The 26,892-nt window shown below is 43.4% G+C and overlaps 1 protein-coding gene across 1 annotated transcript in view; it reads right to left on the bottom strand.

The window, feature by feature from the left end:
- The window catches only part of ADAM12 (ADAM metallopeptidase domain 12), a 182,910-nt gene extending 158,718 nt beyond the window's left edge, over positions 1-24,192 (bottom strand). Inside the window, exons 1-2 of the mRNA XM_032695515.1 lie at positions 24,009-24,192; positions 6,826-6,959 (exon numbers count right to left, since the gene is read on the bottom strand). Coding sequence (XP_032551406.1) covers positions 6,826-6,959; positions 24,009-24,156 — 282 coding nt within the window. The 5' untranslated portion in view covers positions 24,157-24,192. The remainder of the gene's footprint in view (positions 1-6,825; positions 6,960-24,008) is intronic.
- Positions 24,193-26,892: the final 2,700 nt, after the last annotated feature.

The following is a 26,892-nucleotide window of genomic DNA, read 5'->3' on the forward strand; positions in this document are numbered from 1 at the left end:
TTAAATTAATGACTTCCAGGTTATTAATTAAAGGCTCGAGGAGAGGAACTCCCAGAGAAGGTTATCGAGGATTAGTGCTGTTCCTCACACCACTGGGGCTGCCTGTGCCAAGCTGCATTCCCAGCTGGTGACACAGCTCTGCCTCTTATATTGGATGCTCATGAGTCATAAAAAATACAGAGAGGACTATAAATTCTGTTTATGCCTCTCTCTCTTAAGATATGTAAAACTACTATGTAAGAGAGCTCTAAAAGCTGTCCTCTCAGTCTTCAAAAACTTGGTTAAGCAGCACTGTATGATTCCCCTTAATACAATTGTCTGGAAGTCTAAACTTTGGTAATTATTTCAAATGAAAAGGAACAGCAGGAGGCTCAGTTGAAGGGAATATAAACAATTATCACTTGCACGAAGGCTATGCCAGTTATGAAATAAACTTGAATGGGTTTGCTCTTGAAAACACTGAACACTAAATTAATTATGTGACATAGGGAGCCTGTCAGCTGTATCCGTGCATCCAACCCCATAGGAGAGTCACGCAAGAGGTGCAGCAAAGAGGAGCAATGAACCAGCACGGAGATCTTCCCTGTGAGGGTGGTGAGGCACTAGGACAGGTTTCCCAGAGAAGCTGTGGCTGCTTCATCCCTGGAAGTGTTCAAAGGCCAAGTTGGACAGGGCTTGGAGCAACCTGGGATAGTGGGAGGTGCTCCAGCCATAGAACAAGATGATCTTTAAGGTCCCTTTCCACCCAAACCAGTCTGTGACTGTGTGGTGATCTCACTGGGGTCTTTCTGCTGGGGGCATCAATAAGTTCCTAATCACACTGAAGTTGCTGTGCAGCCCAAAACTCTGGATGAAAAACTGGATTATGGTTGACTTTGCCTCTCCTGCCAGTTTGCAAGAGAAATTCACTGATGCAAGAGCATAATGAGAGGATCAAACAGGTGAGGCCCATCCCTGCTTGGCTTCAAATACATTCCTGAATCTCCAGCATTATTATCCTGACTTTTTGACAAATTTAAAGTTATTTCTTGTTCTTGCCAATGTTTTCTTGTTTAAATGGCAAAAAATCCCTGTTTCAGTAGGTGTTAAATCAGGGCCTTATGGTGAAGGCATGAAAAAGACGGTAAAAGGTGAAAAGCATCAGTGTAATATCCAATACATGTGATAAATCTGGAGAACTGTAGAGATAACTACCAACTGCCAGAGCTCATGATACTTTTATAGATAGTGGAGAATTTCACAGTGAGATTCACGTAATCAGTGTCCAGAATGCCATACAAATAACCAAGATTCAGATGTTTGCTTCTGAACACAATCCATAACACAATACTTCACGAATGAGGCAGGCAGGGATGCCAAAGCTGCTTCTTCAGGAGCAAAAGGAGATGCAATGCATGCTAAGCAGCAAGAAATGGTAATCCTCTGCCACTTCACATGCAGAATCTTTTGAGCTGTGACAAGTGTACACTTAAAAACCAGAAGAAATATGGTCTAAATATATATTTTATAGCTGGCTTTCATCTTTATCTTCACATTTCATTGCTAGAGTTTGTATTCAAAGCATAACATAACACCAAGAAAGAAAAAAAAGAGTGTTGCTACAAGAAAAGGAACTCTGCCTTCTCATCTTTCTTTTTCCCTTTTTTTAAAGCACTTCTTTAAGATTTCAATTTGCAACACTGATTTATTCCAGCCCAGCCAAAGGAAGGAAACGGATTCACACGAGCTCAGAATCTGGCCTTGAAAACTTAAACTTGGCAAAGCAGTGCTAATGTTCTCTGAAACCATTGCCCCCTCCCTCAAGGGGAAAAGAATTTCTAATTTATTTGGATTTAAGAGTCATTGGTGTTGGAATCATAGCTGTTCTTTGTCAGGGGACACTCTACAGCTCTTGCCATCCTCTCTGCCCACCATGGGCATCTTTATTTTCCTTTGCTTGTCTCTAACCCCAGTAGCAACCCCAATCTCTTGAAGTGTGGAAAGCCACTGAGCCAGAGGTTTATCTCTCTGCAAGGTGGAGGAGAGGTTGCTTTTCCAATCTATTTTTTATATATTGAGGTCAGTGACAGTATTTTAAAAGAGCCAGGAGAGACTCAGAGCGATCCAAGTGGATTGATGGTCTAACCCATTGACAGGTATATTGTGTGCACCTCCTTTCTCAGAGTTATTTTTCAAAAGTTACACAGCAAAATTTGCTTGTTATTCTCTACACATCACCCAAATTTAAAGGGAAAAATCAAATTTGCTGCATCATTTGAAAGCTGCCTGGGCTGACAACCCCCAAACTCAAAGCAACTTAAAGCATTTCAGGGTTTCCCAGCTTCTCATATGACTCTTCAGAAACCACAGTCAGCTCCAGGATGCCTGGCTACAGGTCCTCCAATACCTGCCCAGGTTCAGTTGTGTTCAAATTTGTCTTTCTTTATGGCAATTGTATCCTGACTGGAGCACACACCTGCATATGGAGCAGTTCAATATTGTACTGAGGTGGATACAGAGATCAGAATTACAAAAGTAGGTCCAAAAGCATCGAAATATGCAAAGTATCGCCCAGTAAGGAAAGCTGCACTTCACCTGCTCATGTGCTTTCAGAAAATTCAGAAGACTGAATCTTTCAAAGCACCTGGTCAGCCCTATGATTCTATTTGAGCCCTTGGAGGTGCCAATGATGGAATTACAGATCTTGCACAGCCAAGATTAGAGAAAAACCCCACATCTGAGTGACAGATGCCACAACCCGGAGTCTCTGCGTAATGGATCACATCATATACCCACAAAATGCTTCCAGTTTCCCAGGAACTTCATGCATTTTAAAATCTGGACTAAACCCTGGGTGCAAAGCCAACTCCATTAATCAGTGTGTCACTCTGGGAATATGAGTGGCAGCTCAGGGCAATGCCACACTGGGATCCCCCCCAGCACTGCAGCTATTCCATGTCTGCCCTGGATGGGCTCTGGCAGCAGCATTTCCCCACAGTTACGAGCTTTTAAGTGTAGAAATGGAGCCAAAAATCCCTTAATGCCCACGTCAAATGCTTCCTTGTCTCTCCAAGAGGAGCCGTGTCCTCCAGGTTCCGGTCTAACACAGATATTACCTGACCTCCAGCTCCTGGGATGCAGGGATCTGGCACACATTAACCAGTGTGTGTCCCTTACAGGGTGTGAGGATACAAGCTGAAGCCAAACAGATGGTCTTCTAAAAATCTTCCCTAAAGTGCTCTGTGTACTAAAACATCACTTACCCAACTCTCATCAAACTTGGCTTGATTTGCAAGTCTCAAGCCAAGTTTGAAGAAAAATATTCAGCTGGAAACATGCAGGGGGAAAGAGTCTTTCCCCTGCACTTGAATAATATAAAAATGAAACAATTTTGAAAAATTCAGGAAAAATAGAACCCAACCCTCTTGGGTTTAAACCAAGCACTAAGAGAGTGGGGAAATCAACACAGAATGCAAATTACTGAGCAAATGTAAAAAGAGACAAGTGGAAGGACAACTGGAGCTGTAATGTATGAAGACCTATCAACACATTCTGCAATGCACAGGATTTCAGCGGGGACGGAAATCACATCTGCACAGAATACGGGCAGCTATTGTTAGAAAGGCACAGAGTGGTGTTGCACAACCCTTCAGGGTCCCAATTCCACTGTCACACACCCACAAATGTAGTTACTCATCAGCAGCCCTGACTGGCAACGACTGGATACTCAGAATAGTAGCCACTAATTTTAGCAGCATGTTCAGGATTAGCAACCGAATATTATATCCAGTTAATGAAAGAATTTAACTGGGAACTATTAAAATATTCTGATTGAAAATGATCTAAATTTTATGAATTCGACAAAAGATGCCAGGAGAAATGTTAACAACCCCCAACTAGATGAACAGCTTCATATAGTTGGAAAAACATACAGGTATTTCTGTAGTAGCTTCTCTTAAGTATCCATATTTTATTTTTTGAATGTACTTCACTCTGTAGGGCACTGATAGGACAAGGGGAAACGGCCCTAAATTGGGCCAGAGGAGGTTTCCATTGGATATTAGGAAAAGTTTCTTCACTAAAAGAGTGGTTAAGCATTGGATGAGGCTCCCCCAGGGCAATGTTGGAGTCCCCATCCCTGGAAGTGTCCAAGGAATGACTGGACGTGGCACTCAGTGCTCTGGGCTGGTTGACAAGGTGGGGATTGGTCACAGATTGAACTGCATGATCTTGGAGGTCTTTTCCAACCTACATGATTCTGTGACTCTATGTAAAGTGTTTACATGTGCATATCCACCTTATTAAGCAAGAAAGAAGCAGCAGCATTTTTGAACTGGTTCTACCACCATGAGATCCTGCTCTTGGTCCCTTAGAGCTTTGACTTGAGTTGGGGAAAGTGAAGAGAATACTGATCTGCCCAGTAAATGATGAGATCTCTCCCGAAACCAACCACTATATTTATATTGGGGGAATCCCAAATTCTTTAATTATAATTTAATTACATGTCTAAATTTAAAATTGAGGTTTGCCCACCATTAATTTGAACTGTCATTCTTAGGAAGCACCTAAATCATTCGATGTCCTTGAAAAAGTACATCCCAACTGTACTAAAGTAAAACCAGGTTAGAGCTAAGAAACTTTTTTTTTTTCCTCATTAAATGGAATTTTGTTGCTACTGCTGAGCAGGTTTGTGTGTTTGTGCCATGACAAACTGTGACTGGTATCAGATTTTTTGCTCCTGCTCTGCACAGTGTACGGCCCTCAACCAGAAAGTTATTAGCTTAATAATCATTCCTGACAGATTCCAAATGAGAGATTCCAACAGATACTGCAGTGACTCCTGGGGTAAATAAAAGGACAGTTTTATCTCCAAGATGGGAGGGAAAGAGCACACTGCACTAAATGACAGCGTGGTTTCCCAGGGACTAATTGTTAAGCGGGAATATTTATGGATAGAAGATTGGAGAATGGGGCTATCACTGCCAGGCAATTATCTATACACTAATAACTTTAATACTTTGGCATTTTTATAGCCACTCCATTATTTACTTTACTATATCTTCTATTGCAATACCATTCCCCTGCTTACAAGTACATACTTTTTTTAACTTCATATACAATTAAAATAAAGCAGAGGAACACTTTGAAATGAGTTGGAGAACAATAGATCCTATTTAACCATCAAGTACAACAGTATTTAACTTTTGTGCTTTTGATCAATATTTATGTGACAAGCTATTCATTACTCTTCTCTACCAGTTTAAAGCTGTTGTTCTTCCCACAGCCTGATGTGCACTTTTGTGTATTTAATTTATGTTTCCATGGAAAAGAAGCGTTCAAAGGGGAAAAAAAGTGCTGAGACAGCACGTGGATCTTTCTACCAAGCCACAAATCTTTTCTAGTGTTCATCTTAAACTGAAAGTAATTCTGGCAAACAAATTAACGATATAAATCACATTATCATTACTCACATAAAGATATTCTGTTGTAACTCTCTCAGAAAGCTACAGTGAGTAGCTAAAAGGCCTCTATATCTACAGAGAACGCCTGTTTCTAATTAAATTATCTAAAAATAGAGTTGCACATACATCCAGGACCAAGCCATCTGTGTTATCTCTCCAAGATAAGCCCCTATACACTCACTCTGATATCCCTTTCACCACTGTGGAGATTCAAAGCTGGGACTGGCCCTTCTTTCCTATTTAGGAAGGGAAAAAGAAAACAAAATTTTAATCCAGACAAGATTTTTGAAACTCAGAGCCCCTGTTTTGAAATATCTTTTCACACCTACTTCTGTCAATCAGCAATGTGACTCAAAGCCTTGTCCTGCAAGCAGTGGCAGTAAAGCAGGATTTCTCCATGAAACACTTTCCCAATCCAGTAGTGAAAGCTGTTTCTAATGGGCTCTCTGGCCTCTTTGCACTCTTTTTGTGTGATGGTTTTTGCCTGGGTTTTTTCCCTTTTTTTTTTTTTACTCTTTAAAAATATAACTTTTTTTCTCCTCATTCTGATAATTAAAAGAAGAACATAAGAAGTGAGATGTAACCAAACTGGACCTGAGTTAAAAGTTTGGGTAAGAGATTCCCATGACAGTTTTGGTGATAATAAACAACAAACTGTCTTCATGCTTCAAGGAGGAGACCAAGGAGACAAAAAACAGCCCTTTTCTCCTAAAAGCAGCTACACATACTATCTACCAGTGTCTGAGGGGAAAAAAAGGGGGAAAGCTTATCAGGGTCTGTCAAGAGGGGGAAACAACCTCTGTTTGGTCAAAGCTGGAGGCAGATTATCCCTTGTTAGGCAGGGGGAAAGCAGAATGTGAAGGGAGAGTCGTCCCTGACTCCCAACCCAGCACATGGGATGGAATTTGGGAGCTGTCTCCCATAACTGGTATTTATCTCCAGGTAATGCCTCAGGCTGCAGACAGCACAGCAACATTATTTACACTGCTCCTTAAAGTTCTTGCTGTCAGACTCTATTTACTCAAACAAACGTGTTTGTTGTGTTTGCCCCTCAATTCTGGGGCTGTTTTGCTCTTCCATGATATAATCTCAAGCAATGAAATTATTATCATTTCACCTTAAGCTTCCACTTCTGCCATAAGAAAGAAGAATGTGCCCTGCAGGAAAAAGCTATTAATTTTAACCAAACACCTTATCCATTTCTTAAATTAGATAAATAACAATTTTAGATATACAACAAAAATATAAAAACCACTCTATAACCTATATGATCAACCTATACGATAAGATCAATCTATGATGAAGAAAGTGCACTTAATTCCCCCTAAAGCCTTTAAGTTGTTACATACCTTAGAATAAAATAGTAGGCAAAATGAAGACTAACCTTTGAATAAATGTCATTTACTGGTCTCCACTGTTCTCCATTCAAAAGGAAGGGAATTGTTATCTCATAATCTTTTGACTGGTCCTTTGACATCTGCTCTCTCGAGGACTCCAATTTGCTGTCCACATTCTCACCTAAGGAGAGAGAAGCACTTCAGGTTAGTCACAAAGAGCATCTGACAACCTGAACCTTGTTATTTAAGGGACCTGGCAGCACATTTGAAAAGGAAATAATTCAGGAAAGAATTAAACATTAAAACACTGTGGGGTCATGCTGTCAGCATCAAAACCTACACAAATTTTGAAGAGAACTGGGCTTCAGGGAGAGAGGTTGGAGGTTTATTAGATGGTGTCCTTCTGTGGCAGCAGAGAGCTAAGACTGTGCATAAGGAGTAAAGATACCGGGGTACAAAGATAAAAAGATCAAGGTGCACATTCTCATTAGTGGGGGGAAAAAAAAAGCCTGGAAGTGAATATAAACTCTCATTGAGATAACACTCTACTCCTACACAGACAGATGACTTCAATTCAGCCTACCAGGTCAAAAAGCTATTTGCATGCAACATTTATCAAGGATTTTCCCCCTCCCTAAACACACTAATGTCAATGTGCCTGTCAAAGCAGAGCCTTAAAACCAGTACCACAGTACAAGAGCTGAAAAAGATATTGAGAATAAATCTTAAAGGGAAGATAGGGATGGTTTCCAGGTGCCATGGGACAGTCCAAACACTGGCAGGGTTTGCCACGCTCTTGACTGACCATCACACTGGCCCCTCTGGTGCACTTGGATGAGGATGAGACCTGAGTCTTCACAGCTGCTCTAGAAATGTGTTCATCCTGCACTAAGATGGAGAAAGGCCAGTGTCACCTCTCCTCCTCCTTTCCCCCACCCCCTTTGAGCTACAAGGTACAGAGGGAAGGTGACTGGGCAGAGTTTTGGCAGCTAAATCATGTCCAGGGCTGAACCAGGTATGGCAGAGAGAGGAGAGCTGTAGGGTCAGACCTGCCCACACAGCCCAGGGCTCAGTGCTGCCATCCCAGCCACCTGACCCACCCTCTGTGCTCGCCTAACACACTCTGAGGATCAAGAGTTATATTTTGAGCAGAATTACCTCCATTAAATAACTGCTAGAATTAGCTTAAAAACATCTGTGCAGTCCTTACAGTGAAGCCTATGTAAGAGGAAGGCAAGTTGGGTATTCCTGACATGCTTTCAAAAATATGGCACTTTGCCTAAAACACCAAAAAAAAACCCCCAAAACAATAAAAAAACCCCACCAAGATAAAAAGATAAAGAATATTGGAGAGAGGAAAGTTGCTTGTCATACATGGATCTTACACCCCCTCAGAACAGCCCAAGCCCAATTGAGAGGGGTCTGGGAAGAAGGACACAGTGCTGGTCCTTGGAAGGGATGGTCCAAACCTGGCCCATGATTGGGTTCACCCCCGTGGAGGCATTTGAGATACCATCTCATCTGCCAAAGAGGGTCTAGACAGAACCTCAAACCCTTTATTCTCATTATCAGGCATGAAGTTCCCTGCACAGAACAGAAATTTATGAAGTATATCTCAGTGAAATGAGAAAAGTTTGGCTCTAGCCCTGATCTCCCTTTTTCTTGGCTCACTAGTGCAGACTCAAGTATAGGAATTAAATGACTCAGGCCCTTCTATTATTTTGTAGGATTTGCATTCTAAAGGTTTCATGAGATCTAAATTTTAAGAAACCCTACAGGGATCCTTATCCTCCCATGTCTGCATGGCTTCCACATAGTCTGAGCCCATGAGGCTGCAGTGAGATACCAGGAAGCATCAAAGTCTTTCTGCTACTCCTACATGTGCAAGTTGCCTTTTTTATTAATTCTGCAAAGCATTAACTTCACAGCATTACCCAAAACTGAAGAAAAGGGGTGGGATCAACATTTGTGCACAGATGTGTTATTCCCTAAATAGACAGCACAGTCCAAAAGTGCAACAGCTATAAAAATATCATGGGATAAGGGAAGAAAATCCACATCAAGTGTGGTTCAATTTTGCCACTCCTCCTTCTCTTCCATCCCGATGAAGGGATGCTTGTGGTGCATAACAAAGGAAGGTTACAATGAGCAAATTTAATCTTACACACATGGTTATTTATCTGCATGCTGAAAACACGCATTGTGCAGAAGTGTTGATAGTCTGGAGACAGACATCAAGACAGGTTTATGGGTAGCAGTTATATCTTTATTGGAAAAGATAATTTATTTGGGGGAAACAAAGCAGACAAGCTTTAGGGCTCGCAAACTCCTCTGAAGCCACGGCATTTATAAAACACAAGATCAATTTCTGTCTAGTTGCTTTCCTTCAACCAGATATTTGGCTGCTTATCTGAATGTTTTTATTTAAATTATTGGGTGTGATAAAAATCACAGCTTCCTGCGGAAGGCAGAGGAAGCACTGCAGCCCAGTCCTGGGCCTCATTCTGGAGAGCAGTTGGGCACAGGCTTAAAGTTATGCACTTGCTTAACTCCCAGCTGCCCTCAGTGTGATATATGCACAGGGTGGTTTCTTTTGTAAACCAAATAACAACGTTTTGCTGAGGTAAGTTGATTATATTCATGGGCTACGAATATTTCTGAAAGGCTACAAAATGAAGAGAACTGTTTAATTGATAAACAAACTCTAGATCAGGCTTTAAATATAAAAGTACAGGGCAGGTAAAAAGGTAAAATTTTTAAATAGGATTCTGCCGCCTGATTGCAAAACTTCAATGAACACAGCCCAGAAAATAAGCACAGTCAAGGAAAAGCAACCCACACTTATCCGTCTGAGTGGGAAAGGTCTGAAAGGCCACTGAGACTGACCAAACAGCGGGACACAGACGTGGGTAGAGGAAGATTCTAATTCAGGAGGAAAAAAGATCAAAAAAAAAAAAAAGGCAGAAGAAAGACAGGCCAAAAAAAAAAAATAGACATAGAAGTTGAAGCGTGCAGAAAACTTTGAAAAAATGGGACAAAAATGGGTAGGTACAAAGGGGGGATAGCTGCTGGCAACCTCAGAGAATCTTCAGCACGCACAGCCCTCACCTCAGACAGGGCTGGAAACACCAAAGAATTTATCCCAGGGAGGGATGTTTTACCCAATCTCTCACACAACGGCTGAACAAAACTCAGTCCCAGTTCTCTCCTATTGATTTTGGGCCACCCATCTCTGAATGCAAGCCCAGTCCTCCCAAGGAGCATCCAAGGGGCACCAGGAGAGGAGCACAATGGGATGGGAGAGGACACCTGTGCTAAGGAAGGGTTTCCATCACCTCCATCACATCCCCTGAGCTCCCAGGGCTGCAGTTCCTCATGCACACAGACATGCTGGTATTTCCTCTCTGCCACTCTCCATCTCCCTTCCCCATTTTCATTAGGATTTCTTTGAAGCTGGAACCATTAGAGTTGTTTGTGTTACATTAATAATGAGGCCTCTTCTCCACGGGGACTCTTGGTACTACAGCAACATAAATAGTGCAATAATTGAAATCAGAGAATTGAAATTTCGGTAACGTGTCATGAGAGGAGAAGAAAATCAGGCCATCTGCAATACCAGAAACTTTTATTAGACCCAGGTTTCCTATCTTTTGTGTCACATGCACCTACTTACTCACCTACTTATTTTCCATTTCAGTGAAATTCTGTCCAGTCCTCCCTTACTCAGGCTCGTCTCCCCCTTTTTCACATGAAAACCTTCACAGTTGTGTCTATCTGTTTTCTATTTTCAGCCTGCACTGAAGGTAACTCTTTTGATCCACAAGCAGCCCACAAGCTGATGCAGCGTCCTTTATTCTTTTTTTTCCCACTAATATAAAAGCTACTTTGTACAAATAGAGAGATAAGAAGTTGTTACCTGTCAGTGACTTTTTGCGGGGCTTAAATATTTTTCATCTGCCATGCACTTCTACAACTTTTCTTCTTTGCACAGTATCATACAAGGACTTGTTGGCAAAGAAGTTAAAGAATAGTTTTCATCTTTTTGCTTTGTATTTCAGTTCCTCTGAGCTCTGTGCAAAAGAAACTCTGAGCATGTGACGTGACATCTCTGCTCACCGGCCTCTGCCTCCTGAAGAAGCCCAGACACACTCCAGATTTGCATTTACTTAAAATTAATAAGCTTTTAGTGAGGCAGTGCAATTTATTTGTCCTTATGATAAACAGAGAGGTGAATGCTGCCAATGCTGAGTGGCTCTGGATAAAATGGGATTAAGTGGAAGGAAAAATAGAATGTGTCCCACCAAAAGCATGTCCCAACCATCCTGGCAGTGCTGGCTGTGCTCCCCTGGCACAGTGCAGGACAAGAGTCAGACCTGGGGTGGTTTATAAACACCATCCATCTGTTACCATACAGATTTACAGTAAAGTTAATTATGATGCTGTGCTTCCTTCCTATTGTGGATGTGCACGTTCTGGGAGTCCCATCCACATATCTTGGCCCCCACACAATAACATGATTAACAGAATCACAGAATGGTTTGAGATGGAAGGGATATTAAAGCCCATTCAGTCCCACCCCCTGCCATGGGCAGGGACACCTTCCACTAGACCAGGTTGCTCCAAGCCCCACTCAACATGGCCTTGGACACTTCCAGGGATGGGGCAGCCACAGCTTCTCTGGGCAACCTGTGCCAGGACCTCACCACCCTCACAGCCAACAATTCCTTCCCAATATCCCATCTAACCCTGCCCTCTGGCAGTAGGAAGACATTCCCCGTTGTCCTGCCCCTCCATCCCTTGTCCAGAGTCCCTCTCCAACTCTCCTGGAGCCCCTTTAGGCATTGGAAGGGGGTCTCAGGTCTCCCTGGAGCTTTCTCTTCTCCAGGCTGAACAATCCCAACTCTCAGCCTTTCTTCACAGGAGCATCAGTCATGAGGCACTCAAGGACTCTCACATTCCCAGAACCCCAAGAAAGCCCAGCCAGGGCCCCAGTGATGCTGTGGGGTGCCCATCTCTAGTCCAATCTGCAGCCCTTTCCCCACCACACCGTGTCCAGACACCCCTCATGTCACCCACTGCACTTGCTGCTGAGTTATGACAATAACAGAAGAGGGAGAATAAAAAAGGCTAAATTAAATTAAATTGAATTATCCTTGTGTTAACTTTTCTATCATGAATGGGCTCAGAATTGTAAGTCACAGTGTATCTACATTTTCCTGTGCAACAAAACACCAATGCATTGGAATGATCTCAGGATAGAAAAGAAAAACAGCACAGAGCAATCTTTTCAGCAAAGAACAGCCAAGGGCAGTGCTCTGTACTGCAGGGCTTTGGCAATGCCCTGCAAGTCAGGAAGGATGTACTTTATCCATTTCCTTCCTCATTTCCTTCAGCTTCCTCAGCTTAGTTAGTGGGATCCATGACCTGGATGGGTCATTCCTGGCTATGAAGGAAGGGATTTACACATGGCTGCTCCCAGCACTCACTCAACCATTGGCCACTGGTTTTGTGGTACTGAGCCATCCCCACAGGCTCTGCTCCCAGACAGCTTCCCCTGTGACTTCAGATATCTCAGCTCTGCTCTTTGCCCCCAGCCCCAAAAAGCTATGCAGGAATCTCAACAGAGCCACCACTGCCAACAGTGATGCCCATCAGTTGGCAAAGAGCTTTATCCCCCCATGAGTCACTTTTCTCTCATTTGGGATGATTCTTCTACCACCTCCAGACTGAAAATAGAGCCTTTTAATATCAAATTTACACACAAATTTACCAAATTTACACACTGAGAGAGGAGGACCAAGTACTGCTCTTCAAGATGGAGGTGAACTTAGGGTATTTTAAGAAGGGGATGAAACAGGGTAAGAAGAGCAGTCTATCCACAAGCACATCACTAACCAACCAGGCAAGGGAAAGTTTCTACCAAGGTTCAGTAAAAAAATATATTAGGATTAATCCCAGTATTTTCACCAGCAGCCTTATTCAATGTGTACAAGTGTCCTCAAACCCAGTGCTCCAAGTTAGGACATAATGTCTGGACAGAGAAGGACAGGAATATTACAAGAGAATCCAGTGACTTGCAGGTTGGAGCAAAGGGTTGAAACCAAGTAGTAGAGGATGGAGGGTTGTACCCTTAGGGACCATTAAGTTTTCTGCTCTAACCATTAATCTTCAAAGGCAAGTGACACCAGAATGACCCACACATGCTCTTCAGCATAACATTGATAACGCTGCATAAAAAGAGGTACATCAGGGAATATCAGATATCCAAGTTACTCCTGGGAGTTGGCAATAGTAGCATATGTGGAATGTTGTGGGCATTTCTCCTCACCTGCATTCACAGAAGATTAATTGAGCCTGGAGCTGGTGGATTGGAAAGGCTGCCAGGGCAAGCAAGGAAGTGGAAAGACTGAATTACAAGAAGGGAACTAAAATAATTACTTTATATAATCTAAAAAACCAAAGATGACAGGATCCATGATTGTCCTTTAGCTTTCTATACAGCTTGGTATTTATCTTGCCAGTACTGATATATTTATAGGTGACAAGAGCATAAAGTAGCTATACATAAAGCAAGATAGGATTCTAATATAGAACTTCTGAGCACAGAGGATCACATCCAGCTCTTGTGCATCAAAGAAAAAAAAATTCAAAATCTACTTGCTTTAAATGGAAATTGTTAACATTAGGGCTCAGACTATATCATGCCAAAAAAAAAAAAAAAGTGTCAACTATCCAACTATGTGGCCAAGGCGTGGGGATGTGTGATTCCACTCCTCTATTTCACTCCATCTTCCAGCAAAAGCCTAAACATCACCCAAGTTAAACATTATCCAGGCACAGGTCTTGCTGAAACCACCTCCTAGAATGGTACCCGTTCTGTCTGAGACAGGAAAAATAAATTGGTGCTTAATAAAATCATGGAATCATGGAACGGTTTGGGTTGGAATGGACCTTAAAGACCATCTAGTCCAACATCTGCCATGGACAGGGACACCTTCCACTAGCCCAGGTTGCCCCAAGCCCTGTCCAACCTGCCCTTGGACACTTCCTGAGATGGGACAGCCACAGTTTCTCTAGGCATTAATATAACAAAAATGCAAAAAAAAAATTATATCTGATAATAAATGTGAAAACGCTGCAAAATAAACTGTACAAGATTTCTAGTACATAATGGTTAAAGAAAGGAAGCCCAATAACTTGCATAGGGTCAACTAAGCAATAGCTTGAATTTTACACTAATCAGCAGCTGAGAACAGACACCCTCTCAAAAGAAAGGACAAAATCAGAAACTCCACCACACTGATAAGGTGCTCCCATTATCCCGCTTACAGCACTTAGGCAGCTTTATAAAAGGCAGCACATAACATGCCAGGCTCTGCCCTCCTCTACATACACAAGCACAAAAGCCTGGGCTTTTATGCATAAAGTAGAAATCTTATCTTTTGCAGTAAAATTTTTATTAGTTTAAAATCCTAAATTATTTTTCCAGCTGAACTTTGCTCACCTAAGCAGTGCACTGAGTCTCTTTACAAAATCTGGTAGAATTAGTCCTTTCGTGGCCTGCCTGCAAAATAACTATTTTTCAAAAAAAAAGGAAAGAAAGGCAAACCACCTAACTAAACACAAAGTTTTACTTGTTTTCTCCTTTCTCCCCACTTTCCCAAACCTAAGAGCTCCAGCATTTAAGCACAAGTAACTTTTGGAAAGCAATTAATCCCATGGATCTTCTTGAGCTTGAATCTCCTCTTTTCCTTCACGTTGCAAAATTACTACTCGTGTACAAAAATTCTTAAAACATGAAAAGTCAGCAAAAGGTCTTTGATGAGCCTGAGGAGAGGCAGAAGCAGGATGATTCCATGCATTTCTGAATTTAATTTTCTGTTCTTTTGGCTTCTAATGGAAAAAGATCCTCCTTCCAGCCTGACAGGTCTGTCAATGTTGAAGTGCTCCGTGTACGGCTCCGTGACACGTCCACGGATCTTCCACTCCAAGCAGCTCCATGAGCACCAACTGCTCAGATGAGAAACAGGGGGTTCAGACCCACTGATCCTCATTAACTAAACAGCATTAAAAGCACGCTTTTTAATATTTCAGGTTTGTAATTCTAAGAACTATCTCCTGTCATCACTTGTTCTTGCATTGAGTTATTCCCTTCCTAAATCGAGTTCTGCCGATGAAATAATCGGCGACAGGGAACAGCCCTCCCAACCCCTCCCCCTTGAAATCCCATAAACTCCATGGAATAAGTCATGTGTTCAACATTTTAACAGGGACATGGGAGGGAAAGCTTCAATTTGAAGGTAACTTGCTGTTCTTCTCCACCAAATACTCCGTGGTCGGTGTCACTGTGTGACCAGCTGAACAAACTAATGACACATATATCAGGGCAAAAAATAGAGAGGGAGGGGAAAAAAAGACAAACTAAAATGCTCATTGTGGAACATACCCCCTAAGCAGTTGGATCATCTTAATCTTCAAGCTTCTGTAATACAACTGTTGGAAGGCTCTAAGTCTGCGCACAATAAAGTGCTTTATTCAGGGAACCATATGACTCCATCAGTCATTCAAGCACATGTTTGGCACAGATTGAAAGTGAAAAGCATAGCTAAGGCAAATATTTCAAAACTGAACTTGTCTTTCTAACACACATGGTTTATATATTGGTGTAATATCTATATAACTTTTCAGTTCTCATATAGAGTAATGTCATGGCTGAAGTACAAAATGATGTCTGCTGCACCAGGCACCAGAGCTCTTCTCGGCAGCTAACACATGCCAAAAAGCCATTTACCAGAAAATTAAAAGGGAACTATCACACTTGACAGGTCCTCAGAAAAGAAAGAAAAAAAAATATGCAAAACCAGCTTTTGTTCCTTCTAATTCCTGAATATTTCTCAAATCAGGATGCTACACCACCCCTTGCTGGAGAGCTGTGCTGCTACAAATCCAGGACAGCCGGTTCCTTCCTCCTCACGAGCCCGAGATCTGTCTCCTCTGTTTGCAGATGAAATATTGCTCATCACAGAGAGTTCCTCCTGCTGATGCAAATGCGATTAGAGCAATCTTGGGGGAGCACAGTGTGATTAAAGCATAAGTAATGTGAGAAGGATTTGGGCACTCATTATACAAAATACATATTGAAATGCACTCAAGGAAAGAAGCCAGTATATATCTCAATATCCTCCCTGTTCTCAAGAACAAAATGTGACAAGTGGAGTTTTGAGAACAACATTTGCCATTGACTGCAGGAGGGGGCAGGGAGACTGCAGAACATTTCGAATAGCCCAAACCCAGCTTTATTATGTGTATGGAATATATACAGAGACTATATTTGGGAAACAGCTGTCCAGCCTCATTTGTGATGCTGTTATGTTTGACTGAAGAATTACTATTCAGAACCAGTCCAAAGACAGAGTTATCTTTTTTTTCCTAGAAGAGAACACTTCAAAATCTGAGAGAAATAAAGCAGCAGAGCCCTGAACCAAAGGGCATTTCAGCACACCGGGTGATGGGGGGGTATAGAGAGGTTCCCTCCAAAGCAGAGCTCACTGCTTGGAGTTCACAAAAGAGGGCAAGTTATAAATGCAAAGACTCAAACCCAAAGTAGCTTTGGAAAGTACGTGACACAACAGCTTAGGACAACTTCTGTCCTCTTGCTGCAAAATCCTGTTTTAAACTGCTGCTTTTCCAAGTCCTGATGCACACCATGCCCGTTTTCCCAGCCATTCCTTCTTGTAAAAACAAGCAGGAAAGGATTAACAATGGATAAAAATCATCAAAGGCTGTACAGTGTTTTCCCACAGCTATTTCCAGCGTGCCATAGTGAAGGATGTCCCATCTTAGCATCACCCCAGCATAGGTGCTACTGGGGCACATCTGCTTTTTCCTGAAGCGCTGCTCCTTCCCCAAAGGATACCAGTCCCACAGATTCTTATTCTGATTATGAACTCAGCCCTCAGTTCCAACGAGGCAGCATCTACCTAAAGCATTTACTGAAGAGGAGAAATAATAACCTCTGCTTTAAAAGCACAGGCACGACTAACCCCTAGAGCTCCAATGGCAAAGAAAAAGGTACTAAATATATAATCACTTTTCAGCAGTGAGTCCAGATAATTATGTGAAAATCCAGATCCAGTGTTCCTCCCCAGCTCCTCCCCTCCAAACCCTCATGAAAGGCTACTTTCACTGAATGAAGTTCAAATCACTCTCCAAAACACAATTTCCTCCCGCTCTTTCAAAAGGTACAGTACAATCCTTCTCTCCAGTGATTTACTGGCCTCCCTCACCGAGTACAAGGAACCCTCAGCATAGCTGAATTGAGGGATGTTCCTTCCTGGATACAATCATCAGTGACACGCACCACTGAGTGGGAGTTGGAGTTGTGCTCGTCACAGGCGCACAAATCATTCATTCAGATTTCTCTGGGAAATCACACTGAAAACAGCAAATCCAGCTGAAGTGAATTTCTGTATTAATTTAGGTTAGAATGCACGGGAAGTGATTTGTAGTTCTTTCCCAAGCCTAGAAAATGAGCTACTGGGCTGGGGAGTTTACATCCATCAGGAGTTTTTGTTTGTATGGGAATACCTGCTACTCACATTACACAGCAGCAGAAAGAGAAAAATTAACTGCACTTGTACTAACATAAACTGTCACTGAAGTCTCTCTTCTGGTCTTTAAAACATGAATGAAAAGAAAACTTAGAGTTACTTAATGTTCTTGAAGCCACCTATCCTCCTCAGGTTTATGTGTGTGGCCTTACAGCAAGTGTCAGCATGAGCACTGGATCGGTCCATAACTCCTGATTTTCCCACATTCCTTCAGGAGATGAGCTACAGGAGTAATGAACATTTGCTTTTATGGTTTCCTCAGGGCAGGATGTCTTCCCAGGTCACCAACACAGCTTTGCTCATCTTGCCTACACATCCTCTGATGGTGCAAAGCAGACCTTAAATGATAGCACAGAACATCAGCATCAGGTTGTACAAAGGAGCCAGATCCATGGAGCTGAGACAATTAATTCCAACTGAGGATCACACACAGAGACAAGGAACGTAGACCACACAAGGTAAGCTCCTTCTTTCTGATGACTGAATATTTAAACTAAAAGTGGAGAGATTTAGGCAAGATATTTGGAAGAAATTCTCCCCTGTGAGGGTGGTGGTGAGGTGCTGGCACAGGTTGCCCAGAGAAGCTGTGGCTGCCCCATCCCTGGAAGTGTCCAAGGCCAGGTTGGACAGAGCTTGGAGCAACCTGGGCTAGTGGAAGGTGTCCCTGCCCACGGCAGGGGGTGGAACAAGATGATCTTCAAGGTCCCTTTCAACCCAAACCAGTCTGTGATTCTGTGATTTCTTCTGCAATGACCCTGCATTTCCCCTCAACCACAAGCATTTACCCAAAGTGTTGCTCCAATGGGATGCATGTTCCTCATAACAGATGAAGAAATAAATCCTACTTCTTTTGGAATGCTTACCTCACACTTTGAAACCTGTGTCAAAATGCAAGAGTGGATTTGAACCTGGAGACAGGAGTATGATCTTCAGAGGAACATGGATCAGAAGTGAGATGCTATTTCTGTCCCTATGCACTGCAGAGGTCACATTTTATTCTCAGCTCTCTGTCACCACAGTGCTCCCAATGGCAGAAAAGGAATGCAATACCAATTTAAATAATCTCGGTTGAATAGTCCTCCTCAAGTGTTCTAATTGTTGAATTAATAGAGGACCTTCAGTGAGGAACCATTGCTGCACACAGACAGTGCTGCTGGATGGAAATCCTGGTCATGCTCAGCCCCACACATGATCAGGCCCATATGTTTACTTTCTTAAATGTAGCATTATGATAAAGTCCAGATCTTTTATTTTTTAATGGTTTTTTTACATGACTGTATCAAAACAATCCCATAAATACTTGGATTCAATGAAGTTTATATCCTAATATATTCTTACAAAAGTAAACAGTCACACATGAGGTTTATTTATCTTCCACCTGCTTTCAGAATTAGAACACATTTAAAAAAATAAAAAAGTAAGAAAACAGCAAACTTTCACCATTGTCAGAGGAAGGTTTTTCACTTAATGCCTATGTCATATACTATTAGACTAAACTTCCAGGGACTAACACAGTTCCTCTTAACAAATATTTCAAAATAAACTAATTAAAGACTCTTTTGTGCCAAATTCTGCATCCAGCTTTTTATGCCTTGATGTGTATTATCCAGCATAGCTAACACACCATGAAACATTTCACTTCTTGCCTTATTACATCATATATTTTGGACAAGAAGGAGTTTGTTCTTCTAATGAATGGTTTTAGCATGTTGACCTCGTGAATGGATAATCTCCCGCCCCAAAACCAACCAAATATTTCTCATCCTGACTCCAAGTCATGGAAAGCAGCAAGCTCGTTTATGTGGGGTGTAAAAAAATCAGTGAAACAACTTGAAGGGATTTAACAGAGGATCAACATTTCTGATTAGATGAAGAAGTTCACTCTCTGAAGCACCAATGCCAGCATCACACTCGATACCCACGTGGCCTCAAACTCTTGCATGACATTAAAAAGAGATGGTTCAACATTCTGGAGCAAGGGTCTGCTGAGAAACAATCCCTTTTCTCAGTTAGTGGGATCCTTTTATCAAAAAGATACAAAATGAAGACAATTTAAACCCTTAGCTCTGTGCTAGCCAGAAACAAAAGGGATTGACCTTTTGGGCTGCACTTTCCTATCAAGAATCAACTGCAACCCTCTAACGGATCTACTCAAGCTATGGGCTCTTCATGAGTTGAAAGGGACCTCAAAGACCACCCAGTTCCACCCCCTCTGCCACAGACAGGGACACCTTCCACTAGACCAGGTTGCTCCAAGCCCTGTTCAACCTGTTTTTAATTTAATTTGTTGTAGATTTGCCCTGGGAAGACAGCAGAACCTCAGAGAAACCTCTGCAGATGTGATTCAGTCCTTCAGTCCTACAAAATAGTGGAGATGATGTGCTTTTGCCCTGGGAGAAATTTGAAAAGCTACTAAGCTACTTGAAATGCAAGTAGAATGTGCATGCAACAGGGAGAGCAAGATCTGAGATGATGTGGAGTAAAACACAAGAAGTTGTAGAGGAAGAAAAGCCATGGGAAAAAGGGATTACATAAAAAAAAATATCTCCAACATGAACAGCATGAAGAGTCTGGCATCCTAAACAGGTTGGGATGCTGTGTGAGACACAGAGCTGGGGAGAGCCTGCTTTGGAAGAGCCTGGTTGTACAACCTAACAGTGCTTCAGACCTATTTCCAAACACCCTAAAAATGTCAGTTCCTGGTTTATAACAACTCTCATAGCAAAAGTCAAGAGAAAACCCACCCAACCAGTCCAGTTATTCAGACAATGCAGCTCGTGGAGCATCATTCACATGCAACACCACAGCCCTGGAGCACAAATCTGCTGCCCAAAAGGATGTACATGAACACTAACAAAATAAAACAAAGCTCAGCTGGACTCCTTGGACAGTTTGCACAGGCAAGGTGAGATCTGTTAGAAACACTAGTGGTAAATCTGTCAGGATGAGGATACATGAAGTCTGAACAAGGTTGGTGGGGGACCAAATAAGCCTTTTTAAAACAGAATTTCATGATCAGCAGCAGCAAGTGACAACCTTGGTGGAAGTAACACATACACAGTCTCGATCTGCTGCAGTCACTCACGTGTCATTAGAGAAGTTCCACTGGGGCAGCCTCGGTGCTGCAAGCAGGATGAAAAGCCACCCAAAACACAGCCTGTCAATCATGAGATGGAGAGTTTTCCAAAAACTCCAACAAAAGCAAGAGATGAGACACTTGACAAAACCCCAATGAACAACCCGTGAGCTCCCCAGTGAGCAGGAGTTAATGATGCAAACGCGATTTGAAGAGTGGGCATAATATCCTCTGCTGGTGGATTTTGGCATGGAGCTGTGGAGCCCCATGGACAGTGACAGCTCATGCCAGGCTGTCTGCAGGGGACCTGATAGGGGTAATCATCAGACAAGGAGGTGATTATACACAGACCAGAAATACCTGCCAGGAGCATTGGAACAGTTTGAAAGAAGACACTGTTTGTAAGTGAGCTCTAAAACACACAGTGAGCTGTAGAAATCGGGTTTAGAGTGAGAGACAAGGCAAGATTTCTTCCCCTGCAGTTGATTTTCATGACACCCAATGCAGTGGCAATCAGTACCAAAACCAAAATCTTTCACAAAACTTATTTTAGTTGAAGGTAAAGAATTTTGGGCTCCAGTTGTAGGATTTTCATTTTTTCATGCCCAGAGAAGCTGTGGCTGCCCCATCCCTGGAAGTGTCCAAGGCCAGGTTGGATGGAGCTTAGAGCAACCTGGTCTAGTGGAAGGTGTCCCTGCCCATGGCAGAGGGGTGGAACAAGATCATAATTTATAGTCCCTTGCAACCCAAACCATTCTGTGATTCTGTCATTCTATGATTCATTTTCCTGCTGTTTTCCCAGCTAACACCCAATATTTAAAAGAGATCTAAGAGTTTACACACACAGAGAAAATTTTGAATTTATATTTATACACCATCATTTTGTCTGCCCTGCAGATCCAGGAAGGCCTTGACCACAAAAAGCTTATACAGGTGTAGATTTTAAGTCATTTGACTGAGTATGAAAACTTAGATCTTATCCTACTATATCCCCCTTCAGAAGGATGACAAAGCTAATTTTGCCTTTTTGGGGCCAGTACTCCACTTGGTTTTCCTTTTTGTCCATGAGATCCTTCAGCCAGCAACCAAAAATAACACTGAAAACTAGAAGGGCAGTTGTAAACCCATAAAAACTGAAAAGAAAATATACTAAAAGTGAGCAGCAAGGCTACTTTTAAGCTGTCTAGCTCATAACCTGACAATTTCTGTTTAATATTAGAGCTGTTACTCGGGCAGACCCACACTGTGCACATCTCTTGCCACATTTCAAACCCAGTTTTCCAAGGCATATTGTGACTCAAGTTTGTCTTAATCACTAAGCGCGTGTTTATGTCAAAATTAGGATGTCCTGGCAACACCTCAGCTCATTCCCACCGTGCTCAGAGGAGTAAAGCCAGCTGAGGTAGAAGTTGCAGAGCTGTAGAACTCCTGGTGAGATTCGTGCCAGCACAGCTAAGAGGACTTTTCGTCACTGGGCAGCTTGGCCGGCGCGGAAACACGCGGCTGCAACTTTCAGCACCTCCCCGACCAAGAAAGCAGCACATGCTCTGGCAAAGCTAAAGCTGTTCTCTACTTCCACAGGAAAAAGTGGAATTAAGGAGGGGATGCTAGCTGAGCACACTGGCTGCAGATGGAAAAGGGCAAGTTATAGATATGTTATGGAAAGAAGAGGAGTAGGGAAGATGTAGCAAAGCAAACCCAAAGTGCAGCTGAGCTGCAAAGGGGCATCAAGCACCACTGTGCCCGAGCTTGGACATCTAGATGTGGGCACCATAGACATAAACAGCTGGCGCGAACTTTATACAGAACTCAATCATCAGTGAAAATGTAATCTTAGAGCTCCAGCTTGAATCCCAAGGAATCCTAGGCCACAAGTAACAGGATTTCCAACCCCTCTTATGAGTCTTTTCACTTAGCTGTGTGCTAGAGCCAAGTCCCCTGAAGTTTGCCTTTTAATTATTGTAGGACAACTGCTTTGAAGCATCTTATCTCAAACTTTCCTGCATGTATAGTTGTTTATCCTCTGTCCCAGTGCACCTCCAAACCATGGAGGGGTCTGTCCAGCCACAGTGGCTCCCACACTCAGAGAAGGGGTACGTGCTGCCTCCACCCAATCAACCCACCCTCAATCCATGAAAAGGGAACAGCCACAGGGGAACTATTTCTCCTCATCTACCTGAGATTTTCCGCAGCCTTTATCCCAAACACACTGATTTGATGTAAATAGAAGCATTGACAAGGAGAAATTAAGACCCCTCACAAAGGCAAAGCAAAGCTGCAACTCCTGTTAACTCATTAACATAAACCCCAGGTGCCTGATAAAACTCAACACCTTGTCCTTCCCACCCTGGGATTTCAATGTGCTAAAATGTCTTCCCGTCTTTCTCTTAGCAAGTCCAGAGCCAAAATCCCAGAGAAAGTCACTGTCAAGACATTGGAGACAAGCAAACATTTACAGAGTTTAAAGTTACAATGAAAAAAAAAAAAAAAAGGATCCGGGATGAGTTTGTAGTAACACACAGGGACACACACACCCCTCAGCGCTGTTACATGTGTTTATACAGGAGAATCTCCCCTCCTCTCGCATAAAATATGCATTGTCAGCTGCTGCTTAAGGAACAGGAGAGGGCTGGGCCCTCCAGGGATTCCGGAATAAGCCCCAGACTCGCAGAGTGAAGAGACAAGTCGCTTTCCTAGGCTTCTATAACACGGATAGCACAGAGCCCGCGCCCCAAAACATCCTCCCCGCTCCCTGCCGTGCCTCCCTTTGAATGGACACAGCGGAGAGAAAACTTTTCCCCAGCCAGGACGCTTTTGCCATCACTATTTGGCTTTTCCAAGCAATTTTTCCCGGCTGGAAGCAGAGTCCAAACTCTGACAATACTTCCAGACCCTTAATTCATTCCCAGGGGCTGTTTGAAGAGGGACGCGTCGGGGGTGGTGGTGGGGGAGAGAATTTCCCCCGGGAGACCCCACAGGGCACCCCCAACACACACCAGGGGCGTCCCTGGGACCACCCCTCCATCCCAGAGGGTAGAGATCGGTGGGGCTGGGGGTACAGGGATGGGACCACGCGAGGTTTGGGATACGCAGCTGGGGTATGGGGGTGCCAGGGCTGGGACCCCGCGGGGCTGGGGGTGCCAGGGATGGGACCACGGGAGGTTTGGGATACACAGCTGGGGTATGGGGGTGCCAAGGTTGGGACCCCGCGGGGCTGGGGGTTCCAGGGATGGGACCCAGTGGGATGGGGGTGTCGGGGGATGTGACCACGCGGGGGTTGTGGGTGCAGGGGCCAGGGACCCGGCGGGGCTGGGAGTGCTGGAGACTCTTCCCGGGAAGAGCTGGGAAGCGGCGTAGAGGAGCGGGAATTCCGCGTGTCCCCGGCCGGGACCTCCCTCCCTCCCTCCAGTCCCGCAGCGCGTCCCGCAGCGCGGCGGGGGGATCACCGGGCCAAAGCCATCCCCGCGCTCCTTATCCCGTTAAAATGGAGCGCGGGGCTGGGAATGCCGTCAGGAGAAGCCCCGCGTGTGCCGGGCTGACTTACCGCGGGCGCGGGGCGATGCCGAGGGCAGGCAGGGCAGGCAGGGCAGGCAGGGCAGGCTGAGCAGCAGCAGCGGCAGCAGCGCGGGGAGCCGAGCCGGGGGCAGCGCACGGGGGGAGCGCGGCTGCTCGGCCTGGAGGCGCTCTGACATCTCAGCCCAGACTGAGGGAGACAAACTTTCATCAGCTGGGGCTGGAGAGCAGCCCCATAATATACAGTTACAGAGAGGAGCGAGCCGGGACTCAGGATGTGAGAGATTTCCTGCATGCAGTTAACTCCAAAACCCCTCCTGCTCCTGCCTCAGCTGCTGATGAGCTGGGCTCGGCTTCTTAGGGGGGAAAGAAAAAAAAAAGGAAAAAAAGAAAAGGGGAAAAAAAAAAAGAGGAGTTGGTTTCTTCTCTCCCCCCTCCCCCCCCCCTTATTTTTGAAGAGGTTTGGGGTGGTTATTGTGATTTTTTTTGTTGTTTTGGCACGGAGAACCCCGTTGCCCATGGCTCCTCACCCTGGAACAGCTGAATCCCGCAGCCAGCGCTGGGGGGGCTCCGGGTCGCGTCCCCCCCCCCATTCCGTCTCCCAGGGTTTCCCCACTTTTTCTACACACCCTTAACCCTGGCTGCCTCCTCCGGAAAGTCATTTGTGTACGTTACAGCTCACGGTTATTTATTGGCTTCATAATTATTTTGGAGTTGTTTCTGGTGTTGTTTCTTATTTTATATTGTGGGGGTTTAAAAAGAAAGGAAAAAAAACCAAACAAAAACAACCAACAACAAACCAAACAACAAAACACACCCACAGAGTTGCCAGATGCATTTTTTAAAATCTTCCTCATTCAAATTATTATTACTGACTGTCTGGGAGAATAACCAAATGCAGATTATCTATTCCTTAACATACCACCAAAACACATGTAATACCCATATGTTGCTGTAGAACAGTAAAAAAAAAAAAAACCAAACAAATAATAAAAAAAGAAACTTATCCTGAAGACCCTCACAGACTTTTATTGTGCAGTTTTTAGTTTTAGTTCATTAAGATTCTTCCTAAATCTCAACATTTGGATATTGATGGACATTGTGGATATTGACGCTTAATTCTGCAGATTGGTTCCATGTTCCTTGTGCATGAAACAGCTGATAAAGCTGGCCCAATATGTGTCTGTAGGCCACCACACAAAATAGTCATGGAATTCCACTTAAAAAATGGTGCTTGAAACCACAGATTTGGGTCTGTTCTGGAGTAGAGGCTGGTGATTATTCTCAGTGATCCAGATTATACCTTTGGCCAGTTCCAAACATAAATGAGGCAGCAGAAACTCCATGGGGACAAAGTGCTGTGGTTCCCAAACTGGAGCCCTGCACTGTGCCCTCTTCCTGCCCTTGACAACATCACTGAGCCATCCCAGGGACAGTCACATCCTAGGATAAATGGTAATGCCAGGTCACAGCACAAATAAACCCGGAAAAGAGCTGGGATGGTGAAGCATTTGCAGGAAGGGCTCTTCTCAACTGCTGTTCTTCCCAGTTAAAAAGTATCTCCCACCCCTTACCCCTCTGCCCAAAACTAAACATCTGGGTGTTCTGAAATTTGAATTATACCTACATTTACCCCTCACATTTTGCTCATCATGTGCCTTCCCAGGAACCCCCAACCAGGTGAGCAGTCAGGAATTATCCTATATATAACTCTAAATACCCAAATGCTAAATTTTCCCTACTCACCCATTATCAATTACAATTTAGCAGCTACACTCAGTAACTTTTCATCCCCTAAATATAAACTAATGAACTCTATCAACCAGCTCATTAAGAACATATGTGCTCCTCACAGAACATTGGTTAAAAACATTAAAATTAAAACAGAAAACTCCTTTGTGGAAGGCCACCATAAAAGCCATGTGGACATCTTTATCTTTTAAAGCTACTTTCCCCATTAGAAAGGAAAAAAAATCAGTCAAAGGGAACTAAAGACTTCCAAGTAGGGTTTTAGTAATCCCACAAGGCTTTTCACTTCAATGGTAGTACTTTCATTTGAGTAACAATATTTGATAACAGAGAATATGGAGCCAATTATATTTTGGTCATTCATTAGCATGAATGAAGTAGATATTATCAGAGTTCCTTCTCCTCCCCAAAAATGTAACCAGAAAGGAATTGTTGCATTTTAGCACACTAATTTTATGGGCTCAAAGTTGATAAATTGATAGTTTATCACAAAAGAGCCCCAAATATTTCATTAACAACATCCATGTAGGAATGCTACTGAATCACGGGTACCTCTGGCTCTGGAGAACAACAGAACAATTTCACAGCTGTTTCAAAATTCTCTTGGAAAAAAAACCCCAAAACAAAACCAGGCAAAAGGCAGGTAATGTGATGTGCCCCTGACTCACTACAATGTGCACAAGAGAGGCCAAGCCTTGATTTTTAATTTTTCATGTCAAACCATGTCCCACAATTAGTTTTACGAGTCCTGGTTTATCCACTTCAGAAGAACAAGGCTGCGTTTCCCTGCAGGAAATGAAAATTGCATCCAGGTTGTGTGACTGCTTCAAAGGGGGCCACAACCCCGATTCTCCAGGTTATTCCCGCGGGCGATGGCTCTCCATCCATCCTTCCCAGCTTTGTTCTTTAGCACTGTCAGGGGAAGAGGAATGGAGGGAGGGGGGAAGGTGTTGTGTGGAGGTGTCTCAGTGCTTCTGGGGTCATTTTCACCTTTGCGTCTTTTGCTACTTCTTCTTTATGGTCTTTTCTTTTCTCCTCCATTTTTCTCTTCCTTAGCTTCCTTAATTCATGTATTTAGTTTTTCCTCACTTCACCCCCAAGAAGCTTTTCTTTCCAAATCACAAACTGCACTCTGTGCCATCCTGCAATAGCAACAGCACATGAAC

This window comes from Chiroxiphia lanceolata, chromosome 8 (assembly GCF_009829145.1).
Source record: "Chiroxiphia lanceolata isolate bChiLan1 chromosome 8, bChiLan1.pri, whole genome shotgun sequence".
Lineage (NCBI taxonomy): Eukaryota > Metazoa > Chordata > Aves > Passeriformes > Pipridae > Chiroxiphia > Chiroxiphia lanceolata.